The sequence below is a fragment of the Podarcis gaigeae genome (genome assembly GCF_964106915.1).
Source record: "Podarcis gaigeae genome assembly, chromosome: 2".
NCBI classification, from domain to species: domain Eukaryota; kingdom Metazoa; phylum Chordata; class Lepidosauria; order Squamata; family Lacertidae; genus Podarcis; species Podarcis gaigeae.
Window position 1 is genome coordinate 37,999,853 of NC_139679.1, and position 20,330 is coordinate 38,020,182.

The 20,330-nt window shown below is 44.2% G+C and overlaps 1 protein-coding gene across 1 annotated transcript in view; it reads left to right on the forward strand.

Moving 5' to 3' along the window:
• MGAT5B (alpha-1,6-mannosylglycoprotein 6-beta-N-acetylglucosaminyltransferase B) overlaps positions 1-12,975 on the forward strand; it is a 167,518-nt gene extending 154,543 nt beyond the window's left edge. The window contains exons 15-17 of the mRNA XM_083725826.1: positions 8,127-8,201; positions 10,575-10,843; positions 12,382-12,975. Coding sequence (XP_083581952.1) covers positions 8,127-8,201; positions 10,575-10,843; positions 12,382-12,580 — 543 coding nt within the window. The 3' untranslated portion in view covers positions 12,581-12,975. The remainder of the gene's footprint in view (positions 1-8,126; positions 8,202-10,574; positions 10,844-12,381) is intronic.
• Positions 12,976-20,330: the final 7,355 nt, after the last annotated feature.

The following is a 20,330-nucleotide window of genomic DNA, read 5'->3' on the forward strand; positions in this document are numbered from 1 at the left end:
TGATGGATGAGAGAAACGTGGTTTCCCAGCCCCTCTGGAATCTCCCCCTCCTCCACTGTGGCTCTCATTCAAATCACCCTCCCTGCCTTCCCTTGGGCACAACCACATTCCTCATTATCTTGTCTTTTCTGCATTCTTCCTCTTGCCCTTGTCCCTGTAATCGAAGCACTCATCTTCGCTACACTATTTCTGATGACCCATCTGTTCACCACGATCCCAAGAGCACCTCTTGCATTATCTCTTTCTTTTCTTCCTTCTGTTTATACATTCAGATTGTGCAGTCAAGGCCACAGCAAAGTGCCAATTCCTCCAAAATAATTGTTTAATTAAAATCCGACACTTCCTACCTCCTGTTGGTCACTGCGGTGTTTTGAGACCTTTCCAGAACACCATCTATCATAAGAGCGGCGGTCTCCCTCTGCGGGAGAAAGAGGATACAAACACGCTCCGTTTGAGGCCAGATTCCATTTTACATTGTACCCAGGTAGACCTACTGAACTTAGCACAAAATGCCAAAATGTAATTTAGTAGAACATTAGCTCTGATGGTGTCAGGTTCTGGCCTTGGAACTGAGGGGAAGCCAAAACCTAATTGAGAGGTGAAGCATTGTACCAGAGCCAAGTCTGCTTACTTATTCTTTGAGGGCTGTGCAATTTAGCTGCGGGATGACTCTGCTGGTATTAGACTCTCTAGAGTAAATTAAATAAAAATTATTCTTTGCGGCCACTAAGTGTGGCATTGTGCCATTGTGTGTTTCATGTGATGATTGCATTTGTCTTATGATGCCTTGGTTGTTTTAAGCCTTAGTTGCCTTTATGCAATCCTAAGGAGTACTTTTTATCTCCTTCAAGCAGTGCCCATCTGATGGGTAGGAAAGAGTTTACTCATGATCAGATGCCATGGTGATAATGATCGAAGGAACCACTCCTCCAGAGAGTGAAACAAGCTCACTCCAAGGAAAGCGTGATGATGAAGTGGTACTTAGTCAGCTTCAGGCCAAGAGCATGACATATGCCGACACTCGACTTGCTCAAGACCAGTTATTTTGATGGATTTTGATCAAAAGGTTTTTTATATGTGTTCTTAAGTTCAGAGAATTAGGCCACCACAATCTGTCTTAGTACAGTGATTTGTTCTGCTCCTTCTTGGGGAGCCAGACAAGCTAAAGTCTCACCACAAACCTGGTATTCTGCAAGTAATGGCTTCACAATTTTTAGGCCCTTCTGCCTTCATTTGGAGCTTTTGTTCCTTTGTAGGTTGAGGCATCAATCCTATGCACGCTTACCTGGGAGTAAGGCTTATTTATTTAATCATTCCCTTTATTTCCCACCTTGACTACCTGGAGCCCAGGGTGGGGTAGTATGTGACTCTCTCCTTTCTCCATATAGCTTTCAATGAGGTAGGATAAACCAGGCGCACTGCATCCCATTTTGTCGCTTGAGGTAAAACAGGAAGTGCCGCCCTGCCACCAGCTGTGCCACCTGCCGCACTGCCTCCACCACCAGTGGAGAAGTGGAGCCAGCACTGGCATCCATTTCCATCAAGACCCATGCACTCCATGAGGTCTTTCAAGATTTCAGTGAGATCTCACCAGAAATCATTGGCGATGCCAGTAGCAGAGGAAATGAGTGAGTGGAGGGCCCGTGGGTGTTCCCCCACCTCGGGGGCTTCACCCTGACTCATGGGTGCTCCAGCCCTGGGTTAAGCTGAGACTTGGTCTTTACAGCTGAGTAGAGAGATGAACTCTGATCTCCCAGATCCTAGTCCAACGCTCTAACCACCACACCACACAGGCTCTCACTATATACTACACTCTGGCTCTGAGTAGATGTACGTAGGACTGCACTGTAAGGAATGTTCCATAGGTACCAGTTGTTTTCTAGTACTTGTTTTTTTTTATTAATCATCTTCCCAATTTTACATTTGATGGATGCTTAAAAACAAAAAACAAATCTGTTAATCTGTGCATATGTGCACTAGATTCTTGACATACGCACGCAGCCTTTGTAGAGAGTAAATATTGCTGAATGTGCTTGAGTTGCACAAGCCCGATAAGATCCATTCTGAAACAGCTAGAAATGAGGAGTTAACAAATAAAACTGCAAACACACCCTGCTTAAAAAGCCAGTGCAAGTCAGTCTCTAGTGCAGTAAATAAATTTAGTGACTGCTAGTTGCGATGGTGCTATTGTGAGCATTTTGAAATGGTGTTTGTGGGCATTCTGTAGACCTTCTCTTTGCCTTCTCCTCCATCTCCGTTGCCTGTGTCAGAGCCACAGTTACTTTATTTATGCACTACCTTCTCATATCTTCAAAGCATTTTGCACCATGTGGTGTCCATTGAGAAGGCATCTACCATCCATGCCTTTTGTAGTCTATTACTGTTGAGTCCATCCATCATGGCCGTCCATCAGTGGTGCTCTTGCAGCCTTCCTTGTGCCATTTGTTTGAAAAGAACCCAGCAGAGCAGAAGGCCATTGCTGACATATGCATGAAACTGCCCATATGAAACCAGGTGCAGTTTGAGGTGTTGATTCTAGCATTTGAAGCACTAAACAACTTGAGACTGTGTTCCCTAAGGGACCACCTCATCCCATTTTCTCCTGCCCATCAACTGTGCTGCTTGGATGGGGCACAGCTGAGAGTATAACATGCCCCAGAGGTGCACTTAGCTTGTACCAGAAGCTGGGCTTTTAGTGTTGCAGCTCCAGCGCTCTGGAATTAGCAGCTGAAATTCAGTAGGTGCCTAGCATCTTGATATTTAGGTGCTGAATGTATTTAGTTACTGAATGTATTTTTTTACTAAGAAAGCTTTTCCTTGTGTGGTCCTATCGAATGTTAACTATATAGTTGTAGAAATGGTTGTATTGTTTTTAGAGTCTGTGTCTTTTTTTTTCATTTCGCCTCATTTCATCTTAGCTTCTGGTTGTGAAGCATTTTTTAAATCTGCCAAATAAATAAATAAGCTGGTGAAATGCAACATTGACACCACCAATACCACAAAAGCAGATTTCTCTTTTTTCTTCTTCTTGCTTTTAGAATTAAAGTAGGACAATTCTGTCTTATAGAAATCTATTTTATGTGTGAACAATGAAGTACAATGCCAAGCTCTCTGCTAGGAGAGTCGAGTAGGCAATCTGTGCTACGACAAGCTAGACACTTCTATTTAAGGAACTCACAGAAGCGCCCAACACTTTCCTGTCTGAAGGTTCCCAAATCAAACCAGGGCAAGTTCAATAATTCATAGGCAGTATCAACTCCTGTCATTATGTCGAAACTGATTACCGTTTGCACCTGTAATTAGATATAATGGGTACAATCTCCAGCCTTGCTGAACTCTCATCTGAGATATTTATGGCAGAAGGTTGCTTAGCAGTGTCTCCTCCAGCCTTTGGAGTTATTCATACAGCAGAAGAGAAGAAGTAACTCCATTTAGCACATATGTGACTGGAACACTAGACAGAAGATGGGTCATAAACTGAGAGAGATCCCTTGGCTTGTGACTCATTTGCTGCTCATTGCCTGCTGAGATGCTACTAGGACAGTGACATTATCATAGCATCCTAGAGCTTTAGAATTAGTATGGTTCTGAACATCGACTAGCTAGAGCACAGGGATCCAATGTGATGCCTTCCAGAAACTGCTGGACTACAACGCCCATAATCCCTACCATTAGCCATGCTAGCTGAGGCTGATGGGAACTGTAGTCTGGAAACACCTGGATGGCATCATGTTTTCTGCCCCTGATCTATATGTTGTGTATCCCTTGTGGACAAGTCCCACTGTAGTGTTGGAATTCTGGTCAGTCTTCTGTAGCTCCATCACCATGTGAGAAATGTTCTGAACATAAGGATTCTTCCTTTTGGAATAGTTTCATGACAAATGGTGAAGCAGTATAACGGGGGGGGGGGGGAAATATACAGGATATTAACAACAGACAAAAAAAGTATCCAATGTCAACCTCGTTTTGGCTGTGTTGTTAAGTCCCCCCCCCCCATTTGTTTCCATTTTTCAAAGGCAGCTGCAATTTGTGAAGCTTACATTAACAGAGAATACTTTATATGGCTGGATGATTTGAATCTGAAAAGTTTGTTAGACATGAACTTCAGTGAGATAATTCTTCCATCAGCTTTAGCTACCTGAACAATCTTCACATTATTGTGCTGGACCACAAAGTTTGGGAGGTGTCCAGATGCCAGCTAGATGAATGCTGAAAGATACTTTTGAGATATGGCTCTCCTCCCATTGGCAGTCTGCTGCCAAAAAGCAAAGGCATGCGGAACAAAGTAAGAATAGAGGTGTTCCATAATCCATTCCTAAAATGTACTATCCATTTGAATGATAAAGGCAAAGGAGATCACATAGCGTGTATAAATAGCAGCCAGAACATGAGAAATCACAGCAATTCGGAGCTGCTACACCTTATCTCTGCGTGCATCCAAATGTGTCTCTTTTGTCTACAGCCTCGTACACTCTACCAGAATTGATCTCAAAATACCAAGATTGTAGAAACTTGTCTTTGTTGCAGACAAGAATCTGAGCACAGATTGTCTCAGTTACTTTACTTGATTAATGCTTGGTTTTTGTGCATAGATGCAACCTATTCATAATGAGCTTTCAGCTGAAATTTGGAATCCTATTAAAGGAGTCGCTGAGTGTCCAACCATAATTTAAGGCCCCCAAGTTATTGAATCCCTCCTACTTACTACTGCTTCAGCTTCCATAATTATGGTAATGCTGGAAAACACACATAGTTTTGAACTTAGGCATGGTGTTGTTGTTCTTTAGTCATCTGGTCGTGTCAGACTCTTCGTGACCCCATGGACCAGAGCACTCCAGGCACTCCTGTCTTCCACTGCCTCCAAAAGGAGAAATAATGTGATGGTCACTTGAGTATGATTGCAGGAGGTTCTGTACAGATGAAAAGTTTGTTTATACCTTTATTAACATGATTTATGCACATTGGGCCCCCACAAGGGAGCTGTGATTGATCTGAGATGAGGCAGCTTTGATTCCCGGGGCTAACAGTGGAGTCTCATGATGCACAATACTTTTCCTTACTGGGGTTCATTATAGTTAGACCTGATTTGGAAGAGACAGCCCTTCAGTTAGAATACTTTCCTCTGTTTAAAAAAAGGGACATACAGTGGTACCTCGGGTTAAGAACTTAATTCGTTCTGGAGGTCCGTTCTTAACCTGAAACTGTTCTTAACCTGAGGTACCACTTTAGCTAATGGGGCCTCCCGCTGCGCCACACGATTTCTGTTCTCATCCTGATGCAAAGTTCTTAATCCGAGGTACTATTTCTGGGTTAGCGGAGTCTGTAACCTGAAGTGTCTGTAACCTGAAGCATCTGTAACCCAAGGTACCACTATACAACCACCCTTTTGGTGAGTAATGGGAAAACAACTAAGCTGGTCCCAGTCTCTATGAAATTCAGAACCTTCATTATGGAAGGCAGACAGCAAGCTGGGCAGTCCCCAATAGGAATTTGGCTATAGTGGGCTTCTATGCAGATTTGTACAGGATGTTTTGTGTTCTCAAGTGCCCTAACATTTAGAGTCTCTCCTTCTTCCCTCCACTCCAATGTTCTTTCCATAGGCCTGCTGGATTTAGTAGCTAATCATATCCCTCATTTAAATGCTAATCTCTCTCAGCAGCAGGGACCCATTTTACATACAGCTTGACTTTTCTGGTGCAATAAAGCTTAAGCTCAAAATTTAAAATATCCAGTGAGATTCCTCAGGGCTTTTTCTTCTTCTTTGGGGATAGTGGGGGGTGGGGGGGTGGGATAGGAAATAAAAGAATGATGATAGATGGAGAGATGAAACATTGCCTGTAAAGCTGGGAAATGGTCATTTACTTCCTTTGTCTGTTTATTATTATCATTGGGGCAAGGGGAATAAGACTTCCGTTCAATCCCAGGCCAGAAGTAACCTTTTGTGCTGCCTGTCAGGGCCAGCCCAAGTCATTTTGCTGCCTGAGACAAAGGACAAATGCCACATACAGAAGCTGGTTGGACTGGTTGTTGAATCTTACTTCAGCAATGGCAATGCAATAGGCAGGCAAGTTTATGGGGCACATTCATCTTGGTTCTCCAACAGAGAGGCATGACTAGGGGATGCGGGAGGAAAAACCAGAAGGGCCACTGCTGCTGTACCACAACACTCCACCTCAGCACCTACCATCTGAGGCAATTGCTTCATTCTGCCTCATGGCAGGGCTGGCCACCATGCCTATCTGGGACTTCAGCTAAGAACTGCAGGAAATACTGCTCCAGGGTTGTGCAAGTAAAGGTAGGGGCCTTTGGATGTAGCAGATAAGCCACACCTCCAACTTCACCCTCACCCCAAATTTAATCTAAATCATTGGCTCCCCATAACCTTCTATAAATAGCACCTGGCAAACAGCACCACAAGAAATGAGGGGACCGGGCTCTGTCTGTCCCTATTTGATCTGAGCACTGGGAATTTTGCATATTATTTCCCCTTGTTGATTGTGCTGACTGCCAGGAAGCTTAATTCTTCCTCCTGCGGCCAGAACATTTGAAGCAAGGCCTCCTAGGCTCAACAGGCCTGGCTCACAGCCAGAGGCGCTGTCTTCTCAGGATGACCAAAGGGGGCCCAGCTCAACATCCTGACATCACCCATGTGACGTTGCATGATGTCCGGACATTGTGAGAAGCCAGGGGGTGGAGCCAAACACCCTCTGAACATTGAGGGGACCTGGCCTCCTCAAAAAAACAACCCATGGGGGGCTGAAAGTATCTCGGCCCCTAGGGGCCGGCACCTATTCTCACAGGCCAATGTGTTTAGGAATACAGCCTAAGTCTATGCTGCATCTGAGAAAGAATGAATGTGAAAAATCAGCACAGTTCTTAGCCAGCTTCTAGAGATCAAATCCAGAAAAGCCCAACATGGAAATGCCTGTGTTCACAGTCTTAGTATCAAATGGGAAAAGAACAGGTGAGAGGGTGAAAGGAAGATGTAAGATCAGATACCTCTCAAGTTCAAAGGAAATCTATCCTGTTGTCATCAGTCACTGCTAAGCTGCTTAAAAACCAAACTCCCCTAGTGTGATGGGTTTTATAGTTATTTGCTCTTCAGAAGAAGAACAGGCCTATCTAGAGCATACAGGGGTCTTTTGCTGGAAGCAGAGAAGATGCCATGCACTTTTAATCACTGAGCTTTAGCTTGATTCTTAATTGGCACATTTTTAACCAACTTTGATCTTTTTTAAAAAAAGAGGGAGAGGGGAAAGAGAAAGGGAAGGCGGAAGCTCATTAGGAGCCACTTGTCCTGGTGAGCCCATCTGTTGTTGGGTCTCTTTCCTTTCAAGATGAGGCTTCTTCCACCTGTCTCCTGGTAGCAGATGGAGGCAGGCATCTGCTGGCATTGCCTGTTGTGAGTGTTTCTGACAGATCCATCAGGATGCTTGCCAGCATTCCTAAGGAGGAGAGGCTCACACACAAGGAAAGCTTTGCTGAGGAGCAAGCCTGAAGCCAAGTCATGTGCACACAGGCAGGCCCAGCTGAACAAGCCAGCAGTCTTGCGCACTTCAACAGCTTTACACCAGAAAACAATTCTGGAGGGGTGAATCCATTCTGGTTGAAGTGATCTGAAGAACATTTGCATCCTTCTTTGTAACTCTTAATGGCAGGTGATGGCCTGCAGTTCTGGGGTTTTGGGGATTTAAAAATCTGATAACTGTCAGATTACTGACCACCTTGCCACTAGATTTCTAGATTTCCTATTGGAGAAAAAAAATGCATGGCTTTTCAGCTATCAAATCACATGTTATCTGAATGGATATTCCCATGCTCTGGAGGTTAAATCTTTGTTCATTGCACATTTTCCTTCCTTCTGGCATCTTATTCCCACACATATGGTTTGCTGAGCTCTTTTGTCTTTCCAGATCCTTGCCAATAATTCAAAAGCCTGCAAAACTTGAGGAAGGCTGCAAATTAAGGACGTGTGATCAAATTTACAAATTTGCCTCTTTCTTCCAATGCAACATGTTAGGCATGCAGATTACAAGATATTGGGTTTTTCACTTGACAGAAAGTGGTGATGGGGATAGCCTTCTTGCACTGATCCATGCCTATGCTGTGCTTTTCCCTTCCTCCAGGTTGATCCTTACCTGCCCTATGAATACACCTCTGAAGGGATGCTGGAGCGAATTCATGCTTACATTCAGTACCAGGTAGTTGATTTGCATCTTGTTCTGCAGTTCTTTGTGATTAAGTCTAGGAGGCCAGTGGTTTCCTGCCCCTAAGGTAGTAATGAATGGCACAATAACCACTCACTTTGGTTGTATGAGTTCAATTTTTACCAGTGTCTAGAGCAGCCTTTCTCAACCTGTGGCTCCCCAGATGTTGTTGAACTACAACTCCCATCACCCCTAGCTAGCAAGGCCAGAGCTCAGGGATGATGGGAGTTGTAGTCCAACAACATCTGGGGACCCACAGGTTGAGAACTGCTGATCTAGAGAATTATGTCTTGAAGTGGGGGTTGGGAAGTCAGCGGAAATTGGGGGGATGTCGCTCTTCTGATATCTTTTCCCAAAGGATTAGCAAAATTGAATTAATTATATGGTTATTTCTTTCTGAGCTCCCCGCCCCCAGAAGTACAAGTTTCATCTATTTCTGGGCATTTCTCCTCATGGTTCTGACAGTTTCTATTTTCAGCATTTATTATGTGTGATGTTTCCCACACACACACACAGCCTCGCATTTGCTAACTGGCAAAACGCTACACTTTGGGATCTTAGGACACATCAGCTTGTAGCTCCATTTTTAAGCCTGTGCACAAGTATAATTAATTTTCTGAATAAAACTTGAAACTGTGACCCAACCCCTTATGCATATGGACAGACATCAGCCTCTAAACATCTCATCTCACCCCAAGATTTACACCACAGAATTGCCTTGTAGATAGGCCTGGTTTCCCAAGACATACAGTATATCTGTGGTTTTAAAAAATTCATGTAGCTATGAAACTGCCTCATTCCAAATGATATATGTAGAGAAATACATTGGTAGGCAGGTAGATGGAACAATGTAACTGAGAAGCTACAATATAATGCTATCAGGGACTGGCTGGGCAATGAGAATTGGTAAGAGGTGTCATGTGAAGAGGTTCCAGCCGGAGAACCCCATAGGGAAGCCTCAGAAGAGGAAGGCTCAGAGCCAGGGGAGTGGTGGTGGGACAATGAAGACCAGTCAGAGGAGGCGGGGGAAGACTACTTGGATGCTGAACAAGCAACAGGCTTGAGTGAGAGAGGAGAAGAGGCAGAAAACACTGCAGATGTAGAACAGGCAGCTGAGGAGGAGGTGGGGGCTGAGGCAGCAACAGATTCACAGGAGCCTGCCAGTCCTCCCTGCTTGTCTCCAAGGGCTCAAAGAGTTTTGCATGTAGTGGAGCAGATAGGGAAGAGACTTAGGGGGAAGTGGGAGTCCCAGATTGTCAATTCTGGCAACTCATTTACAGAGGCTAGTCTTGCTGTAGGTTTCTTTGTTTGTATTCTCTTTCCTTGAATAAAGAATCAACTTTACTACTCGCCTCTGAGTCTCCATGCTGACCTGCAGCTGAACCAGCCCTGACAAATGTAATGCAACGTCAAACAAATAAGCAATGAAATAAATAATAAAACCCAACTAGAACAACATAGTAGCATAATTTGAAGCATTTTTAGAGCCTCCCTTTTGTCAAGGCACATCCTGACTGACAAAATACAGCGCTCGCCCCTCTAACGTGTAGACATCACACCCAAATTCTGCCTTACATCCACGCAAATCATACAGTACCTCCTGCTCATTCAGTATCACTCACTGCAATTTATTCCCACACCTCACATACGCATCCACCAGTACACATAAACACATCACCCACCCAATCACTCCAATATCTCCTACTCATTCACCTTCCACTATCACCAGTCACTCCTCCCACTCAACAAAAACATACTGCAAAAACACCAAGAAGACAATGAAAGCTTTCACTGACAGAATGGTATATACAACCGTACAGATGAGCTGTTCTCAATAGTGCTCACCCAGGTTGCTGTCTTCCACCCAAGACTCTCATGCACCAATGATGCTCTCACACACATGATATGCCTTCATTTCACCAAGAAGTGTCCTGTTGCCACAGTGGCCAACCAGACACTTATGAGAAGCCTGCAAGCAGGAACTGAGTGCAGCAGCACTCTCCCCATTTGTCATTCCCAGCAACTGGCGTTCAGAGCCATACTGCATCATCTCCTCACCTGGAATGGCTCCATCCCCTTGATCATTTGGGTTGTCCTTTTCTGAACCTTTTCCAACTCAACAATAAACTTTTTGAGACGAGGCAACCCAAAGTGTACACGATATCCCAAGTATGGTTGCACGAAAGATTAGCATGATGATGTTATGATATTGGCAATTTGATTTTCAGTTCCTTTCCTAATGAACTCTAGCATGGGATTCTATGGACTCCAGCAGGATTACCTAGGAGTCAGGCCCCTATTGAACTCGGTGGGACTAGCTCCTGTTCATGCCTTTTGAAAAATTCTGTCTCTTTTCTTCTCGCATAGGATTTCTGTGCCACCGCTGCTATGCCAGAGAAGTCCAGCAGCCACACTATGCAAAGCTCTGCAAGCCCCTTCAGCCTGCAGCCCAATTCCACATACCTGGCCTGGTCTCACAATTCCAGCAGCAGCCCCCCTGCCTGGCCTCCAGTCAACTCCATGCAGGTGTGGATATCAGACACTGGGCAGGCCTGCACCAGCACTTGTCAGCAGCATGGTTTGGTCTGTGAGCCCGAGTTCTTCAAGTTCATCAACAAGAAAGGAGTGTTTCAGCAGTAAGTCTCTTCTCTCTCCCATCTTACCCTCATACACCCTGGAATCTCTTCTCTTCCCAGTGCTGTTTTTCTAGAAAAAGAGGTGCCGGAACTCACCCTGAACATCTCCCCTTGTTCTCTTGGCAATGGTGCCCACCTGAAAGGTGCCGGAACTGAAAATAAGTCCCATCTCTTCCCCTTTGCATAGCACACTAACAAGTGCCAGATAGCAACCCAGGCACTTTGTATTTTAAAGCTGTTGGGCAAAACTGTAAAGTTCATGCTTTGTTTTGAGTTTTGATATTGAAGCAATTGGAAAGTGACATTTTTGTGCCATGAATGCTGCAAAGATGGAGTTGGAAGAGTGCTGAGCTCTTTGTGAAAACACGATATTTGCTTGCAAAACTCACTTTTCAACTCCTAAATCTGAATATTACAGCCAGGTTTTGTTTCCTTGGAGGCTGGTGCTTTGCAGGAACTGTTTATTTAAAAAAACACCTTGAGTTTGAATTGAATTTTGACATTTTAATTGCATATCAGAACTACTTGAGGACCCCAAGAAAGAGCAATATCCCACCATACAAAAGTTGGCCTAGACACCCCTTATTAATTAAAGGCCCTTTTGCTCCTCAGGCCCATTAAGCCTCTCCCAAAGTCTCAAGAATTGCTAGAGACCTTCATTCATGCTGAGAAAGTGAATCCTTTCATAGATGCCTCCCTGACATTTGTTCAGTGCCCTTTGCACACAACACGGCAAACTAAAAATATTTGGACAGACCTTCTGGTTGCATTGTGTGTGGGAATGGCTTTCTGTAGTTGAAAGGGGGTTTCTAGACACCGTTGTTCTCTTGTCTCCCTCCTTCCCCCTTTATCCCTCTGTCTGTAAGCATACATTTGGAACACACAGGCACTGACATTTTAATAGAACATAAATCTGCCACCCAGCTCCATACATAGCTCTGGACAATTAAAATGGGTGCATTATCATTTCTGTCACGGCGGCCAGGCAGGCAATTTGAGTCCAAGTGACATTTTTATATGATAAATTAGAGGCAGAGCTCAGATTCTACTTGCTAAGCTCCTTTAGCTCCTTAAAACCCAACCATTTTCAAGAAATTGCTGGTTCAGAATCACTAGTTCACATCAGAGTTTATTAAAGAGATGCCGGGGAGTTTACTGAGTGGCTGGAGAAGAAAAGGCTATAGCATCGCCTACGGGTACATGGTTGACTTCTTTCACTAAGGTTTGTTTGAGAAGAGGCATATCTGCCTCAGCCTTTGCCAACCAGGTGCCCTCCAGATGTTTAGGTTATGATACCCATCAGCTCCAGCCAGCACAGCCTTGCCCCATGTAGGGATCCCACCAGGAGGCCAGCTCAGCGCCCATCTCACCTGCACTTCCTCATGCAAAACATAACATCTAGAAATCTCATCACGGATCTTCTGCAAAACGTATAATTAGGCCCTTTCTGTATGCCTAACAAACGATAAAAGTGGGAATGCAAACATTAGAACCAGTGTTTGAAAAGACCTCTCTCCGTGTGTTTCTTTGCTTCCAAGGCTCAACATTGTCTGTGACAGCACAGAGTCAGAGATGAATCACCTCTACCCGGCTGTGGCTGAAAATGTCCAGGAGTGCTACCTCCAGAAGGAACCTCTCTTATTCAGCTGTGCAGGATGCAATACCAAGTACCAGCGCCTCTGCCCCTGCCGCAACTACCGCAGAGGACAAGTGGCACTGTGTGGGGACTGCTTGTGATTCCACTGGGGCATGTGTGCTGTAACGTGCCACACATGCAAACAAATAACTTTCTTTTTTTCCATAAAAGGCTTCTGCAATACTCAAGAAGGTTCCAAATGGAATCATCTTCTTGGAGACTTTTTGGATGTCAGTGAGATTCCATTGGTTGTTTTGTCTCCCAGTCAAGGGCCAAGGACCCGTTTCCAACATTTCTTTACTTCTTAAAGCATATCTCCTCCTGCATCCAAGACCATTGGAGACTTCAAAGTGGCTTAGAAGGGCCGCATTGAAAATCCTTCTGAAGGACAACAAGGCAGCCTCTTTAGGATTTCATCTTCCTTAAACATCTTGATCTATTTATTTTTTATTGGGAAATTGAAATTAAAGCAGGAAAATCGACAAACAGCCCTTGAGGAATGTGTTCTGTTTCAAATGCTTTCTTCAGAAAGAGAATCCTTTCGGAAGGGAATGAAAAGAAAAGAGGTGTTGAAAGGCTTGTAGAGGGATGCAGGCATGGTATGGTGCTACTGAATGTTTTGCATTGCAAAACAGAGAGGCATTGTGGCTGCAAATAAGAGGCTATGGGGACTGTTGGAAAGTTGAAGAAAATAGGAACCTGGCTGACATGCAGCCTGTATTTGCATGTCATGGTAAGCCATAAACCATGGCTTGCTGTGCATGAGCCAATCACATATGTTTTGCTCCTTTGCACTACCGCTGGGAAGAAACAATGATCTTTAGCTTTCCAAACATGGGGAGGGGGGCATTGGACCAAAAGAAATAATGATCCTTGGTTCAGACACAATGCTAAGCCAGAGACCACAGTTTGTTTCCTCTGTGCACGCACAAGGAGCAGTCAAAGAGTCCAGGTAGGAACATTAGCATCTCCCCAAAGGGGAACTCCAAGGTACAGCCAGTTCCAGCAGGCTTGAAGTCAGTGCACATTACCTGATAGGCACCGACTTCAATCCCTGCTTTCATCAGGATTGGTTGCCCTGTAGTATTCCTGATGGGGGGGGCTACAGCCAATCCCAGCAGGCTTGCTGTCATTGCTGGTCAGCTGATTGGCAGTGGCAGCAGGTCTTCCTTGTCATGGAACAATTGCCTACACACTTTAAAGCTCCGGATTGTTCGTTGGTAGCCACATCTCTGCTTGTCCCTCACCTGATGTCACGAGTGATGTCAGCTGTGGGTGGTTTTGGGAAACAGCCTCAAAGTCCAGTTTGGAACCCATGCCAAGACTAATTAGGTCTGGATGCCAGATGTCCCTCACACCTCCATTAGCAATTGTTTATTATGGCATGCAAATTGGGCTGCTGACTTGCCTATGCCACTACAGGCAAATAGGAATGGAAGGAGCTGTCCATTTCAGTTTCTCTTACTTTCTCATTTTCTGAATCTTAAATTCAGTTCCTCACATTTCCGCATCAGCGTGTGTCTTTGTTTTTTAAAGTCCTCATGAAAATTCACCAGCATTTGAATGTGAATTTCTCCTAACACATTTTTGTATGCAGTTTTGACTACTACACACATTTTTTTGCAAGAAATATCCCCTAATATAATGCATTTTAAATGTTATTTTTACTAATATCTTCATTTTTTACAGACACTTATCCCCAATATATACATTTTTGCATTGCAAAAATTCAGCTAAGTGTGAATTTTGAAGGATGGCTGTGCTTCAGTTCTTGCATCATCATTATGGAAATGGTGAACTTGATAGAGTGGTTCTCAAATTTCTCCTCTTTCCCTACAAGCAGCACACAGTGTTATGTGAGTAGTGTGTTCATGGTAAACCATATGGTGATCTGGGCCTCAAACCAAACCTTTCATCTGGTGGTGGTGTGCTGTGACTGGGTGCTGAATTACATATATCTTATGCCTTGTCATGGCAACATGGTTACTCTGGGAGAGAAATTTCTTGGGCTGGGGCTGGCACAAAGTTCTGCTATCAGCAGGTGCCTGGCCATGGATCCATCCAGGATGCTAAATATGCTCCTCTGCTGTGCTGCCCTGTCCCTACTCATGACTGCTCTATTTTAGCCATTCGATGGGATATTTTCTGCAGTGGAACAGCTCAGGTGGTGTAGAATGTTCTACTGGCATATATCGCTGTCATGATGCTGGTGGCATCTCTCACTTTCTGCTACCTAATCCTAAAGCCCTTCATCCATAACTCCTTTTACAGGACTGAACCCTGTAAAAGCCCAAGTGCTTTAGTGTTTTATCATAGGGAAGTGATGCTCTTCAAACTCCTCGATCATCTTGCTTGTCCTTTTCTGTGTTGGTTCCTAGCATTACAGTAACCTTTAAAAAATATCAATGAGGCAAATGATACATAATGTTCCAAATGTGGGCATACTGCAGATTTATAACAAAGGTTCACAATTTTGGTGGGCTTGGGGGCACATTTTGAAATCTAAGCAATTTGTGGGCTCCACGAAATACCTGTTTCACAGGAGATCGCAGGTGGTCTAAAGCACTGAACCTCCTGGGCTTGCTGATCAGAAGGCAGTTTGAATCCAGGGTGAGCTCCCATTGCTCTGTCCCAGCTCCTGCCAACCTAGCAGTTCGAAAGCACACCAGTGCAAGTAGATAAATAGGTACCACTGTAAAGGTAAACGGCATTTCCATGAGCTCTGGCTTTGGAACCCAGCTATAAGGCATCATGGTACAAAAGGTTTAATTTTCTATCATTTTTCCAATCATTCCCAGCATGAAATCCCCTCTTTTCCTGACACTGCATTCTGCCTTGGTTTTCTTCTTGAATGATCCACTGTGACCCAAATATCTTTTTCATGCTTAGCTACTGCCAAGTAATTGCCATGCATGCTGCCTTTTGTTCCATGCAGGAAGGGTGCTGTACAAATATGGGAAGTGAACTACATAAAAACTTGCAAACCTAGTTTGCTAGAGGCAATAGTGGGCTGAGTATACAAATGCCAAAGGTGACTCACACTAGTCTGCTGGGGAAATGCTCCTTTACTTTATCCCCATTCCTTGCAAAAGCATTTCAGAAGTGCACAGAGCAGGTTCAGTGCTCTGATTTTATTCTGTCACTATATCTCTCCACACAATGGAATTTCTGTTGGATATGGAAGAGCCTTGGTCAAAAAAGAGCTGGTTACCCTATGTGTGTGGCCATCGACTGGGGTGACTTTCAAAGGGGTTTTGGTAAATTTGTGGAAGATAAGCTCACCAGTGGCTACTCTGATGGCTATGTGCCACCTCCACTGGCAGAGACAATACGCCTCTGTAGACCAGTTGCTGAAAATCACAAGTGGGGAAGAGTGCTGTTGGCATTCAGATCCTTCTTCTGGGCTTCCCATGGCCCCCTGGTTGTCCACTGCAAGAACAGAATGCTAGAGTCGGTGGACCTTTGGCCTGATCCAGTTGGGCTCTTCTCATGTTCTGATGACGTTAAAGATATATGCTTAGCTGCAATTCACAAATCTCTTGAACCAGCATCTTGCCATTAAGTGGAGATTGGGAAGATATAAAAGAAAGAACACATAGTATTTTTTTTCTTCATAGCTTTGGAGTTTAGTTTTATACCTTGCTGCCTATTGTGATGGCAACCTGTTCTGTGAATTCAAAGTAAGCACAATAAAATTCAGATAAATGAAAGCTGGTGTGAGCGGGATGTCAGTTTAAATGCAAGTAAGTGCACTATCCTGCCAGAAGTGATTTGTGAATTGTACCGTCTTATCTCACTGCAATGGTGTCATGCCAAGAAGACACTTTCCAGGGCAGACTTGATGGACAGCCAATTTATATCTGGATTGGAAGTAACAGACTTCGTCAAATGCTGATCACAAGCCAACACAAGGCAGATGGAACCAACCTGGTCAGTCTGCTCTCTGTTTCCACTGGCTCTCATCCATTTAACATTTACTTCCATGGCCAGTACAACTGCCTCCTACCTACATAATAAATAGCTCCAAAGCCCAAAATTGTACCTCTTGCTTCAGATTCTGGTCTTCTTACCCAAGAACTATAGTTAGGGAACAGAAGCAGATTTAGAAATCTGAACTGACATTGTTCTGTTAGTAAAATGTGCTCTCTATAATATCTGCTTTCTGAAAAAATCCTGATAATTTGTTTGCTGGCTTGTGGGTTTTTCCAGCATGTTTCTAGATCTCATGATAGTGAAGATAAACTTGACAAACATGCCTATGTTCATTCTAATGGTTCATATACTAAGCACAAGAATGAGGATGGGTCAGTGTGAAAGGATTTAAGTGAATGAATTTGTCAAATGAAGGGTCTTTTGAGAAAACCAAGTGCAAAAATAAAATAAAATGCTGAATGTGTGTTCACAGTCAGGATGATACAAAATTGAAAGCATAATGGATATAAGAGTGAATTCTTCAATTGTTTGGGTCTAGATTTTCAGAAGCGTCAAACCCATTCTCCCTGGACTAGACTTTCTATCAGTTGAACTTCTGGCTCAGTCCTTCAGAGCTGCTGTGTTGTTGATGGGCTGCTTTCATTTTATTTTCCTGACTGAGAAATTGTATTGAACAGATCCTATCTCTCCTGAGAAAATATTGATCTGAAGTTTAAATGGCTTCCCATTAACACGCTACAATGCGTGTCATTGGAGATTACTTTTTGATCTCATTACAAAGGGAGGACTCAGATGCTCTGCTTCAAAAGAGCCCCCTCCCCATTCAAAGTCTCTTCCCTTTGTACATAAAAAGAAGAACTATTTATCTGTGCTTTTCACTCAAGGCATCTGAGAACAAAAAATTAAGTTATCACTGCTTTTCAAACCTCCTCTGCTTTGCTAGAGAGGGGAAGTCAGGCAGTATTCAATATGCCCATTCCTTTGCAGAATAATTTGGGGTGAGGGTGCTGTGCCGCCATGTGAAATGAGGCCCGAATTGTTTTAAAGTATTGCAAAGACGCAAATTGGGTCACCTTCCTGTTCTAGCAACCCAGGGCAATTTGGCCTGCAAAGAGATCCATCTCCAAGGGAAATGGCAGCAACCAACCACTGCGCTCCTCTTTCAAGCACAAGGATGGGATGCTGTGCCTAGTTATGCACCCCAGATCCCTGCAATGATTGCAATACATTGCACAGATTAGAGTCGTTCACATGTTTTATTCAGTATTGTGCAGTGCTTAAGCTGCCTACATATCTTTGTGTGCAGAGGCTGTATCTGCATGTGCACTTAAATGTTTTGATTTCAGGGCATTGGGAGTGGGTAAAATATCAAGGAAATGCATTGGAGGAGGGGAAGTAAATGGGGATAAGAAGACAGGTAGTATGACAAACATACCACATTTACTCAAGTCTATTTCACCAATGCATCTAATACACACCTCGATTTTCAGAACCTTGAAACCAACAAAAGTATTTGCTGGCGAATGTAAATGTGCCATCGAATCTAATGCACCCCAACGTGGCCAAAAAAGGTGAGCATTAGATTTGAGTAAATACAGTAGATTGCGTGGGGTGTCTTCCTACTCCAGACATCAACCCGGGCTAACTTGCCAGAGATCTCCGTAGGAAAATTATTCCATCAGGAATCCATTAGGATTCAAGAGAAGACGATAAGGAGGAGGAAGAAGCAAGAAAAGGACAAGGAATAATACATAGCTGTTATTATCATGTAAATAGGCACTACAAATGACAGGGATAATGGAAAAAGCTAGTAGAAAAATCACCTTCCGATTACAGGGCAAGCAATATTGCACGTAAGTACATGTAACAGCGTCTAAACATATTTCAAAATGTAAAGTAGCCTCAAGGGGCCATGGTTTCGAGTGAAGGGCCAGTGGGGAGGGTATAGGGGCTACGTGACCCTTTGCAAGCTATCTCCCTGCTCAAAAACTCCCCCATGCCTGCACTTCACCAAGACCGGCAGGCGAAACTGAGGTTTCAATGCTGATGGGAAGAACAGCCTGCTCAGGCCCTCAAAACTGGGAGCAGGGCAGGGGGGGGGGAGAGATACAGTGAAAGAAAATGACACTGCAGTTTTGTAATATGTAATTGCATTAACATTTAGTGTTCCCCTTCCCTGTGGGGGAAAAAACCAGGTTCTATGTGCAGAGATGGGCACGGAAAGAATGCCTTTGCCTGAAAATTGGATGATCTATCATCATTTGGTGCCGGGAGGGAGCTCTCTCTTTTCTTTAGGGAAAAGATCCAAGGATGTGCTTTTGTTTCCAGGCCAATCAATGCTGAGCACATCTGCCCCTATCAGTTCGTGAGCGAGGAGACTGCATGTGCCGGTATCTCCTGCTGCCACCGTGTCCTCTGAGCAGGCCCTTTAGAGCCAACATGGTCAGCAGCTGCTCTGCCTGGGGGTGCAACAAACAGAGCAGGAGGCCAAGCAATTAGAGGAGGCTTGACAGATTCCCAGCATTTTGGAGGGGCGGGGGATTCATTATGGAATCTCAGGACTGACTGGTAACACCCCTCTTGAATTTCAGGCAGGAGTCTCTTCCAGTCCTATTGTGGGAAATGTAAAGTGCAGTCAAAACCAACAACTCATGTTTTGCTAAACAGGCACATGACAGGAGCTGAAGCTCAGTGCTCTCACAGGGAACTCTGCGAGAGATATTCCCATTGTGTCCTGACAGGAAGAGAGCATAGATATATACAGTGCCATTTTTCTAGGAAAAGAGGTGCCAGAACTCACCATGAACGCCTCCCTTGTTCTCTTATACAGTGGTACCTCATGTTAAGTACTTAATTCGTTCCGGAGGTCCGTACTTAACCTGAAACTGTTCTTAACCTGAAGCACCACTTTAGCTAATGGGGCCTCCTACTGCCGCCGCGCTGCCAGAGCACAATTTCTGTTCTCCTCCTGAATCAAAGTTCTTAACCCGAGGTACTTTTTCTGGGTTAGTCTGTAACCTGAAGCATATGTAACCTGAAGCATCTGTACCCCACCTGAGAGGTGCCAGAACTGAGTTCCCGTGGGGGGGGGGAGCTCTGGCTTTTTTTAACCTGCCTGGGCACATCCTCTTTTTTGCCACTTTCCTTCAAGCCAGCACTGTGAGGACACCTGAATGTCTGAGCTCCAATGTTCAGACACCAATTTAAGCTAGACTTAAGTATGTCCATGTAACTGAATTACCATTTTAAGCCTGCCTGAACAAACCTGCTATATCTGTTACTGTTCAACAAGTGTTCTGAGTGAGTCAATGATTTTTTTACCTTTTACAAGACTGTTTGTGTGATTGTTGTTTTAAGGTGGAGGAAAGGGGATAATACCTGGAGGATCCAGTCTGCCTTAAAGCATCCTGGATTACATAAACCAAAAGCATGCTTTTAAGCTGCAAAGGGACGCTGAACTCATGAACATGAGGAAGGAAGGGTAAGATCTCATAAATATATCCTCTTCTAGCATCTATTCACTTCCCTACACCTACCTGGAGATGCCAGGGATGGAACTGGAACCCACATGAGACCTTGGATGGAACTGGAACCCTCTGCATGAGACCTTGGAGAGCTACTGGTGGTCCAAAAAGGTGCAGAAGGAAATGTGACCCTCTGGCTAAAAAGGGATATTCTCCCCCCCTCATTGTAGGTAGTATGAAAGGGGCAATGTGTGATCCATATTGTCTCCTAGTGGTGCAGCAATAAACACTACAAGCACATTTGCAAAGCTAAGCAGTGTCTGGTATGGTTTCAAATTGGATGGGGGCCCACATGTTGAGATTCCTGCATTGCAGGGGGTTGGGGTAGATTGACCCTCTCTGGGTCCCTTCCAATTCTATGAGCCTATGATTCTCTTTGAAATGGTTCCTTGAC